This window comes from Microtus oregoni, unplaced genomic scaffold (genome assembly GCF_018167655.1).
Source record: "Microtus oregoni isolate MIOR12 unplaced genomic scaffold, Mior012 000053F_ref0000044, whole genome shotgun sequence".
NCBI lineage: Eukaryota > Metazoa > Chordata > Mammalia > Rodentia > Cricetidae > Microtus > Microtus oregoni.
In genome coordinates, this window is record NW_024543829.1 from 4,837,842 (window position 1) to 4,849,491 (window position 11,650).

Here is an 11,650-nt window from a genome sequence, read left to right on the forward strand (position 1 = left end):
AGGGAAGGGAGACACACTCATCTTAGGCCAGCGATTGAAGCTCCAGACAGGTAAATGCCTGGATGCACGTAACTGTTTTCCAGAACGGCAAAATTCTGGAGGTGCGGGACAAAGTGAATTGAGGGTGCAAGCACCGCTTCTGAACTACAATTCCCGGGATGCTCAGCAAAAGGGAGCACCCCGCCCCGCCCTGCCCCGCCCAGCCCGACTAGGCGGACGCCGCCTACCCAGCGGAACCCAGCAGGGAACACTGGCTACAAGTGCTGTGGCTGGGGAATAGCGGACTTTCTCAGGGAGCCACGCGGACGCTAGTGCTCCCGCTCCAGCTTCTTTGGGTAGCAGGAGCAGAAGGTAAGTGGTAAAGAGTGGGATGGGAGGTGGAGAGGAAGTAACAGAGTGGGGAGAGAGAGCTGAAGCCTAGAGCTAGAAGGAGCCGCCGGTGCATGCACCCCCATTCCCCGCCCTAGGTGCCCGCAGGACCTCAGCGGATGCAGCCAGACTGCAGGTGCCTTGATGGGCCAAGAGTTCGCCAGGAGAACTGATTGATCCCGCAGCCTGTTGGGGTCTCCCCTGTCGGGTGCTAGCAGCGGGTCCTGTAAACCGAGCGCTCTCAGTCTGAATCCCGCATCCCACACCCCTAGGTGGTCTCCTGCAGACTATCTTTCTTGTCTCTGTCAGTCTTGTCCATATTTTATTGCCTTTATTTGAGAAGCAGCGGATAGGGAAAACGCTGCCTCCTGCTTTGGAGGTGCAATCTCATTAACTGGGCTTTTAAACAGATCGGGGAAGGGGTAAGAGGGGAAGAGAAGAAGAGACCTTTAGCTGGTCCCGTGGGATTATCCATCATCCACTGATGCTAGAAACCTGGGAATACAGATCTGCAAATCCACTATACGGTTAGTCAGTCTCTCTCTCTCTCTCTCTCTCTCTCTCTCTCTCTCTCTCTCTCTCTCAGAGAGAGAATATGAATGAATGTCTCCCTGCTTTGTTGTAAATTGGAAGTCTAGTTAGGGACCCTGCCTATTTTATCTAAAGGAGTCTAATGTGATTAGTTAATTATGCCAAAGGTTAATCAGAGCGACTCATGCCTGAGGGATCCATCTGTGAGGGTTTCTTTTCGGGAACTGATGAAAGTGGTCCCCATCACTCGCTTCCCTCATTGAGGCATCCTTCAGCAGGGACTTGTCCACTTGCTGATAGAAAACTGACTCCGTTATGGTTTTCTTGCACTTAGCACTGCGGGTTTGTTTTGTTTTGGTTTTTGGTGTTGTTTCACTTTTTGTATGTTCCGTGCACAGGAGGGTAGGGACTTGAAGTACAATAGAAAACATGTCGATTTTCTTTTCTGCTCTGTGAGTTGCCTGACTCCCTTTGGTGAGGCTTGCTTGTGTACCTCTGTTACAGGGGATTTTGACTGGTAATCCTCCAGCCATGGGTTAAAGTTAATCACCACTCTGGATTGAAATAAAAACAAAGGGAATCCTTGACTAAGCCCACTATATTTATTGAGAATGGAGAGTGGGTTTTTATTCCCCAGGAAGCTAGCAGAGGCAAGAAAAGATGGGCAGATGGCTTTCTGTTCCACAGAGCTCCATCCTATCAAGGCTCTCAGTGCAGTGGAGAAGAGGGAGTGCCACGGACACAGAGCCTCTACTGTAGCTTTGGAAACTGTTTCTCCCTTCTTTGCCTCTATTCAGTGCTATGTGTTTATCGTTTCTTTTTCTCCCCTCTCAACTTACTTGTACCCTGAGTATGTAAACACTTCTGGGGGGGGGGCACTTTCTTGTGCTTGTATGTTAGTTAGCAAACAGTAGGGAGGAGATTTAACTCAGACCCACTGAGATTTTTGCAAGCGAGAGCAGCAGGCGCTCATGGGAAACAGGTAGTATGTATGTGTGAAGTGGACTGGCTTGCTGAGTTTTTGCAGAGACCACAGCGAAGCATGTAAGCTGCCCCTGTTGAACAGGGAGCAGACTAAGCCAAGAAGTGCATATGGCTATATTAACACTGGCCCCAGGGCTGTGTGTAGTGGTCACTAGATACCTGCATAGGGGAATCACTAGTCCTGATGCCTTTTTGGTCACTGGCTGATTAAGTCATCCCTTCCATTCACTTCCTAGCTGCCAAGTCAAGATGCTGACTCAGCAGCACCCAGCTGATAGGAGCATGCGTTCATTAAAGCTAATCTGTATTAGAATCTGTTTCCGGACTGGAGTATAAACATGTAGTCTAATTGAATTGTTTAGAAGTCTGTGATTGCTGGAGGCCTCCAGAAATCCGGCAGTCTGCTAAAGAGGTCCCTGGCTTTCTCATTTGTATCTCTACAGGAAACTTGACATCTCCTCTGAGGGATTCTGTCACGGGAAAGTGTGAGTCCCTGGATAAATTTGGCTTGGTGACGGCAGTGTGCTCTCCCCCAAGGATACTGCCACTTCCTCCTTGTTCCTTCTCCACCCAGACCTGAGTTTCTCCCTGCTAACCCCGGTGAAAAACCAGAAGATTTTTCCTTTCCATGCTCTTCAGCCACCAGGTTCCCTGTCTCATGTGTCTCCCTCTCATGAGGAACTGAGGCTAAGGTGTCCTTAACCAGCCATGGCTGTAAAGGAAACAGGGACCAGAGGAGCGGGCTTCTCTATAGTACAGGCTTAGATTCTGCTGGGTTCTTATCTGTGTTGCCACTGGCAGAATTTCTGGAAATTGCTGCTGCAGGAATTCTAACCAGCTCCCATGGAGCTCCTCTCTCTGACTAAGAGGAACAGCCCAGAGGACTTGTGCAATACTCTGGACTGGACTTCAGGAGGGACTCTTGGTGACCAGGTAGAGGGGACAGCCATCAGAGCTGCTCTTCACTCACAGGAAAACTGTACGTCCACACCAAGAGCAGCTGGAGGGGAAGTGTCTAGACTCAGCCCTTCTCTGGCATCCCCAACCTCCTTGCTCCAAGACAGTGCTAATCAGCCAAGGTTTTTCCCACAAGGGCCTCCTGACTCAGGGAACAACCAAGTGATGGCAGATCGTAAAGTCTGCGATTGTTGCAGCCAGGAATTAGAAACTTCTTTTACTTATGTGGATGAGAATGTCAACTTAGAACAGAGAAGTCAGAGGTCCCCATCAGCCAAAGGTGGCAATCACCCTGGAGATCTTGGCTGGGGTAACGCTAACGAATGGTCCCAGGAGGCTGCCATTTCTTTGATCTCCGAAGATGAAGATGACGCAAGTTCGGAAGCCACATCTTCAGGGAAGTCCGTAGACTATGGCTTCATCAGTGCCATCTTGTTCTTGGTCACCGGTATCTTGCTGGTGATCATTTCTTATATCGTCCCTCGGGAGGTGACAGTGGATCCCAACACGGTGGCCGCCAGGGAGATGGAGCGTCTAGAAAAGGAGAGTGCAAGGCTAGGTGCACACCTGGACCGCTGCGTGATCGCGGGACTCTGCCTGCTCACGCTCGGGGGAGTCGTCCTCTCCTGCTTGCTCATGATGTCCATGTGGAAGGGGGAGCTCTATCATCGAAACAGATTTGCCTCTTCCAAAGAGTCCGCCAAGCTTTATGGTTCTTTCAACTTCAGGGTGAAAACCAGCGCTAATGAGAACACCCTGGAGCTGTCCTTGGTGGAGGAAGACAACCTTGCTGTCCAGAGTTAACCCTGAACTTATTGAGAGACAACTGTGCATTCTATGTGAAAAAGAAATAATAATAATAAGTCGACAGTGTCCTTGGTTTGTTTGGCGAGAAAAGTTTTCTTTGGTTGTTGTTGTTTTTTCCACCCCCCCCCCCAAACCAGCCAGTGTTTTGTTTCCGTGAATCTTTTATTAAGAAAGGCTGTGTACAATGAATGTCAAAGAAACCATGGCCATCTCTGTCTGACTCACCGAAAACCGAAAACTAATTCAGCTGGAATGACCATGAATTTCTACTTCTGCAGAGAAATACTTCTAATTTACAAGTGTTTTCTTTTACATAAACATGGACATTATTATTGGGTACGAGAAGGGCTCCTGCACAATGGGACCACATGGCAATCTTTTCTGTGAAACACAAGCACTACTTAAACAGGAAGGCTTACATTTAATTCCCAAGGTGCTTTTCTGTTTATTTTGCTAAATTTTTATTCCTGTAATTTGGTTAAACACAAAGTGTAGATTTTGGGAGTATGAGTGTTTTGAAACTTGAGGATAATGATTCATTTTTTAAAAGCTATAAAATGCTATATTTTAAATTATTACTATATTTAGAAATGTCAACCTATGTCATTAATATGCACCTTCTCATAAAGGAAATTGTATAAATCATCTTCAGACATACAGGTAGTTAACTGTTAGCATAAGGTGTTTTCCTCAAGCCTTTGTTCCCATGAATGAAGTAGAATACTTGCTGATACCTAGTTTGTATCCTTGTGGATTTACCTTCAGCCTGATGACCTGTGCCCTTGAAAGCTTTACCAGTTCTCATAAACGTATGGTAAAGGATTAGACTTTAAAAATGTATCTCCTGGCAGTCAGGCATCCAGCCGGGCCTGAGTCATGAGTAGGCCTGGCAGTCTCCCCAGGTGACATTTGGTGGTGGTGGTTTGGAGAGCGCCTCCAGGATAATTGCAGCTAGACTCCTGGGAACGATGCCTAACACAAGTCATTACTTAAAGAGTCCTTATGCCTATAGCCAAAATCTTACACTGGAAAGAGAAAAATCAAACCCATTAATTTAGTGGGAATTGTGCTCATCATTATTCCTGATTCCCCCTAACAAGGTCTAGACATCATCCTGAAGACCTTCTACTTCGTTCCCTTAAGGACAACTTTCTTCTCCCCTCAAGTGAAAATGTTTAGTATATGGCAGGTACTGTGGGCAAGGTGGTCAGGAAAAGGATGGGAAATACAGCCTAGGAAAGATCTGGAATTGCACTGAGGTTCTTTGATGTGGCCCTGCCCTTCTGCTTAGGTGTTTTATTAGTTTATTACAAAGACAAGTGAGTTTACTTTTAAAGAGGACCGGAGCCAGAGACACGTGTGAGTGAAGGGAAGAGCTAGTGAGAAAGGGATTTTCTTGGAGATTCTTAAGTTCAATGAAGTCTAATGGAGATGCCTGTGCTGTTATTGAGGACTGTGGGTGAGCTGGATGAGTTTGCGCATCTGTGTGAATGAGCTCTGGTGGATACCAGAACCATTGTTGAGTTAGCTTTGTTAAAAGCTAAAGGAAAACAGTAATGGAGGGTGAGGTAGGGATGGCAAGCATTGCCCCAGAATTCATAGGCAGAAGTAAGGAGAGTGTGGGAACTATGGATAATAGCCCCACAGCCACACCTTGTAAAATTAAGTACTTGGTCATGAGGTGCTGGCTTGCTAGCCACAAAGTACTAGAAGGAACATACATTTTGTTTGCTGTAGCCAGTCCTTTGTGCTTTGTTTTTCGGTGGCTCTCGGGTCATCTGTGCTGAGGGCACATCCCCAGAGGCATAACCCTTACCTTCTCGGGGCTTATTCCTCTTAGATTGCTAGTCAGCTTGAGGAACCACTTTGGAGATGTTGAAGTAAAAAGGGAATCGTCTACTTCCGTGTGTGAGTAGGTCTGATCTGGGTTCAAACAGCAAGCACAAAATTTGTAAAAATAATATTTAAACCAATTTAAAACCAGGCCTGATGAGTCATGCCTTGATTCTAACACTTGAAGAAGATCAATGCAAGGTCAAGGCCAACTTGGACTACAGGGTGGGTTCCAAGGCAACCTGGGATATAGAGTGAGACTGTCTCAAAAAATATAATAACCTGTTCTTGTTTATTTATATGAGATCTCGGAATTTTATTTTGATCTATTTGTAAACCATAATGAATTAGTTGCATAGCAAATTAAACAGAACTAATTTGTGGTCCAATTTTCAGTTCTTGATGAGCTTGAAAGCAAACAAGAAGGCTGTCTTTTCGGTCTCAGAAAACTGATGATAACGGAAGCAAAAAGTCAGAGTTCTTTAATAGAAGACAAGTTATTGAACTCACTATGCTGCTAAATCATACAGATATACTGTAAAGTCACCTCTTTTTAAAATACCATTTCAGAAAAGAAGATTTTAAATTGAAAGTAAGCAAATGCTTATTTCCACATTATCTAAAGCTGCTCCAACAGTTTTAGATAATGTGGAATGAGCATGATACTCAAGGTTCTTCTGATGGGAGCGAAGGCCATTACACCCAAAGGGACCAATTGAGAAAATCACCTAGATGCTTTCTTTAGGCTGTGCTGATGTAAATCTAATAATTACTTTAATCTGCTTTCCTCCAGGTACTCTATTTGTGTTGCCCTTACCCATCTGTTAGTGCCTTTCTGTGAGATGATTTCCTGAATTTAAAATGAAACTAAGGATTATGGACATGACTCAGGGGTACAGTGTTGATTTAGCATGTGTGAGACCCTTAGCAGAGCCCTCAGCACTATAAAAAAAAACAATAAAGATAAAGGTAAAACAGGCAAAGAAAAATTGTGAACTTTCTGCACTGTTGATTCCAATACCATATAAGTGGTTTGGGTACTAGAATTGCTTTGGCCTGACCATGTGCGAAATCAGACATTGAGCAGGCTGACAGATGCTGCTGATCTTGGATCTTCTTTGGGCTTTGTGGATTATCTCTTCCACATGATGCCAGTTTTTATCTGTACAAGCTTCACACGAATAACAGACAGTGTAGCTTCCTAATATTTCCGATAAACTGTTTCCTTTGGGGGCATTGGAAACTGCTGTAGAACTTGTGTAGCTCTCATTGCAATGACGTTTCTTTGCCAGCCATTTGCAGCTCCTGATGTGACCACGCAATATGAGGCACTGACCTTTCATGTGAAGCAGTTTTCTGTCCCAGTGTCTTACTAGGTATCTGATCTGTGATTTCCAAGAATAGAAGGTTGCTGAGAACCATCAACTTCTGTCTGGCCTGAGTGTTTTCACCCATGCGACTGCTGGGACCCTTAATTCTGTAATACCCAGCTACGTACCTTGATATCAAAATGTGAAAGCCCATCATGCCCTTTTGAAAAATCTGTTTTGAGGCCTAATTTGACCCCAGCTAGCACAAGTCTTTCAAGAGATAATCATAAACAAAGTGCCATACCACAGTATTTGCACTGCCCTTTCCTTTGTCTCAAGGGTGAAGGCAGGTGAATGAAAGTGCACTGTGATAATTTTGTATCAAGAATTAGTTATCTGAGCACACACACACATACACACACATGTTTTAAGTATTTTTAAATATCTTTTCAATAAGAAAGCATCCTAACAATTCCAAAATGCACATTCTGGTCTTGCTCTCTCCATATGAAACTCTTGTCTGAATTAATTGTCAGAGCCAACGAGAAGACCTCTATGTATCTGCTAGAAGAATTTTCCAGCTGAAAGTCTGATTCTATTGCAGCAGCTCAAGCTGCCACAAGGGGTGGCCTGACAGAAGAAATTCACAACGCTTGTGCCCTTGGCAGCAAGTACACTGTCTTTCCCTAGGTCTAAGTGCACCAAAGAATAAAATGCATCCTTATGGTTTTCTAGAATTCCTTTAGCTTTGTTAAAACCAGGCATAAACAGTTACCACGATGTGGAGAATTAAAATGAAGTCTCAGTGGGCTTTCCCCAGCACTCAGAAACTCATAAAACAGATAATTAATAATGTTGACTTTCAGACTCTTTGAAAATATATCATTTTATGGTCCACACAACAATTCTATAAAATCTCCCTTTTAGCTTTTATGGGCATTCACCTTTGAAATTAATTTGCCTGACTGACATCAACACTGTCAAAGGGAAGGTGCTCGTGCAAACGCACAGACTTGCTTTAAAAAATCCATGACTTAACTTAAAAGCATAATCTTGGCTTCTGTTAGTTAAGTATGCAGGCTGCTGTGTGGAAGCCTGTATATATGTTAGGGTATGTTTTATAGGTACAGAACTTTAATATTCCTAAGCTATTCGTAGCTAGTCTTTTTATTGGAATATGGCATGTTTTAATGTTGATTTTGTGAACAAGAAGTCTTTCACGAGTGTCTAATAAAGAATTTGGAATCAACATCAGAATGAGATGCTATAAATTCATAAGCCTCTTTGTTTGTTCCGAGTCCCACAAATGCTTTTTTAGTTTATTTTTAACCTTTCAATTACAAGTTTATAAATGTGCATAATATTTATAAATTCTTTTATTTTAACTAACTGTTCTCTTACCTAGAAATGTGGACAGCACTCTCTTTGGCTCCAAAGTTTAGTGACTCCCCTGTGGTTCAGAAACAGCTAGTCTTACTTCTCCTTGCTGTCTGATTGCTTCCCACACAGACTGTAAACAAATTTGAGTATGAAGGCAAAGATGAATCCTTCCTTAGCAGTGTATTTCTCTGTGATTCTTTCCTGGCTTTTTATTCTACTTTTCTTGCCAAATGAAAGTGATGTTGAATGTGTATTTTTTGATATAAAGGTAGTCTTGGAAGATGATGGGCTTTTTCCTCACGGCATTGGTGCCTCACATCTTAATAGTATGTCCTATAATTTTGAAATAAAAATATTTATTGAGATGGCTTACTGTGTTCAGCTTTTATTGAAGTCTAATATAATACAAATTTGGTCTTTTAAACTTACTTTTAAAATTAATCTTATATAAGAAAAACTAAAAGTCAAGTGTAACATTCTTCTCGCTATCCTATCACTAAACTATGCCTTTCTATTTTTGATTTGTATGCATGAAATAGTGAAAGCTATTTTTTGTGTGTGTGTGTGCTATTTAGAGTTCTCTAAATTACCTGGTATTGAACTCAGAGTATGAATTGCATGATGTTTTTAAGAACCTTTCAAGAACACTCATCTGAAAATCCAAGGTTTTATACTTCAGCCAGCATGGCTTACTGCCTTTACCAGAGTAGGAAATCTAGGTAGGGGCGGCGAGAAAGGCAATGAAGAAAGGGCAGACATACAGACACATGTACTGGGTTCAAGTGGGCTACCTGCACTTTGATGGAATGGCACCAGCTACCAAAACAACACAGGACCTCACCATGCTTGTTACGTCCAGAGCAGGGAAAGGAGTTAGCCAGTCTCTCCAGGAGAACCCTGTAGGTGAGTGGTCTCCAGCTGTAAACATCCAGGAGGAGGAAGCTTCAGTTGCTGCTCTATGCACACACTGATTATTCATTTGTAAACACTAGTACTTGAACCTATAACTTTGTTCAAAAGTAAATTTTATTACTTGGACCAAGGTTTTGCCTTCCTGATCTTGACCGGAGAAAGGCTTTACCAGTTTCCCATGCATCCAGTCCTTGATCCGTGACATGCGGTGCCCATGTCAAAATATGCATTCATTTAAGATGTCTTTAACTCCCTATTCATTCTCTCAAGGCTTTCTCATATCCTCATAGCAGGAAATATTGAACTACATTATATTTCTTCTCTTAATCTTTTCAATGGAATTTTGATATCCATTTTCTTTATATTCCTTATTATGTATAAGTGTTGTCAAGGTCAGTTGATTCTAAAAAGAGAATTGTAATTAAGTGTGTGTATATACAAATATATATGTATATATGTATCAAGATTCTTGCTTATCATTACAAAGAAAAATTTAGTTATTGCCACATATATATTTATAAAATGTTGTTTGTTTTGTTAACTAACTGTCATCATTCAGGATGGGTTAAGACAGATAAATCTCATCGTCTTCTTGCAATATGGTCCTTGCAGGTCACATACAGGACAGTCTCAAGGGCCTGGTATGATGTTGCCCGTCTTTATAGATATTGCTGTTATCAAAACCAGAGAGTAAAGGAGATTTTCAAGGTAGCAAACAGGTACTCCATCCACATACAACTTTGAAGTCTCAGCTAGATATAGTGCCCTGTGCCAGCCAATAAACATGATGTTAAATGATTCCACAAAAGTATATAATTCTAAGAAGTTAAAGAAATTCTAAAAAGTAGAAAATGATAATTTAGAACGTTTTTCACTGACAAATTGATTTTTATTCAAAGTTAGAAGAACTGTTATCCAAGAAAGAAAATCTGTTTATGATATTTTACTTTATAGTTATCACTATTAAAATGGTTCTAATAAACCTACATAGGCAGTTTTCCTTTAGTGCTCTTATGTAGTCTTCAGGGTGGGATCCAGGGAGAGGTAGCCATGTCTGAATGATTACTTTAGCCAAGTATTTTGCATTCACGTAGTGTATTGGCACTGTCTCACCAGCACATAATGCAATAAGTGTCAGAACCAAGAAGACACAAGTCTTGAAGCTTGAATGACAGTTCTGCTCTTCCCTTGTCCAGTTGTCTGAGCCATAGTTTCGTTATCTATAACATGGTGACATTTGCCTTCTGGGATGTTGACGAAACTCAAATTTTTCTCTATGATAGACTGTTTTTCTTCTCCCTGTCCCTTCTCCCCATCTTTCTGTTTGTTCCATAATTCTTTTATCTTGTCCTTTTTTTACTCTTCTCCTTTCTCCCCACCTTTCTCCCATGATCACAATCATCTTTATCATTGTCCATACAGGGGTATTCATCAAGTATGATGCTAGAATTACTCAAGTGCCTCATACTTTCATGTTAGAAACATTCCTATAACACCTTTTTTTTTTTGTATGAAAAAAGTAATGCAGACATTGTCTCTTGCTTTATTTCAGAGTATCATGTGTGGAACAATTTATATTCATGTTCTCCAGATCTTGAGTAGCTAGAGCTCTAATCATCTGTTCTGTGGCAGGAAATTCAGTTATTGACTGAATAGAAGAATTTTGCCATAAAGAAATTGTAAAACAAATCCTTTTGTTTGGCTAAAAAACCCCATTCCCCTTCCCTTCTCCTTCTCCTCTTCCCCTTCTTTTGTCTACATTTGCATCATTGAAACCTAAAAGATTATGTCATGTGATCACTCTGGCAAAACCCTTTTATTTACTTAGCCAGACTCAGAGTGCATGTGCTTCAATTTATCTTTGACTTTTATTTTACCTTGCCAAACTATCAAAAATTACAAGTGGATTCACAGCAAGGAAATCAGGGCAGCAGAGCAAGAAGAAAGCAGAGCCTGCACCTGCCTTCAATAATATCTTCTACAAATGCTGAGTTCAAAAGGGAATTTCCTGGTAGCAGATGGAATGAAAGGGACTGGGGCGATCAGTGCTAGATTCTAAATAGTGAGACACGAGGCTTCAAGACTGAGGTTAAAACTCCATCAATAACGAGACCGTATGCTATAGATCACTTTAGAGACAGAGCTGCTGAGTATAATTTCAAAAGAGAATCATTAAGCTGAGGAAGGGAAGCTCTTGAGTCAGGAGGATAATTCAGGTCTGGAGAAAAGAAAATTTGATTATGAGCATTGGCACAGAGAACTGACGGAAAAGAAGTGGTGGAAACACGGATACTAAGAAACCTGACTGGAGAGGGAGGGGGAGAGGAGTGGGGGAAGGGGGAGGAGGGGGAGGGAAATGGGAGGTTGGGAGGAGGCGGAAACTTTTTTTTCTTTTTCTCAATAAAAAATTAAAAAAAAAAAAAGAAACCTGACTGTCAAACCATAGCCTTCTGTCCATTTGAACTTCAGAAAACAACTGTTAACCAGTATTGTGCTAGTAGGGAAATACATCTGGCCTTCAAGCAAAGCTGCTCCTAAATACCCATTTAGATGTGGTTCTGGAGAAT

General features: G+C 42.0%; 1 protein-coding gene across 1 annotated transcript; it reads left to right on the plus strand.

Moving 5' to 3' along the window:
- Window positions 1–243: 243 nt before the first annotated feature.
- On the plus strand, window positions 244–8,540 carry Tmem74 (transmembrane protein 74). The gene is made up of 2 exons (XM_041637436.1): window positions 244–351; window positions 2,328–8,540. Exon 2 carries the CDS (start codon window positions 2,728–2,730, stop codon window positions 3,643–3,645), a length of 918 nt encoding a protein of 305 aa, XP_041493370.1. The 5' UTR covers window positions 244–351; window positions 2,328–2,727; the 3' UTR covers window positions 3,646–8,540.
- The last annotated feature ends 3,110 nt before the right edge of the window (window positions 8,541–11,650 follow it).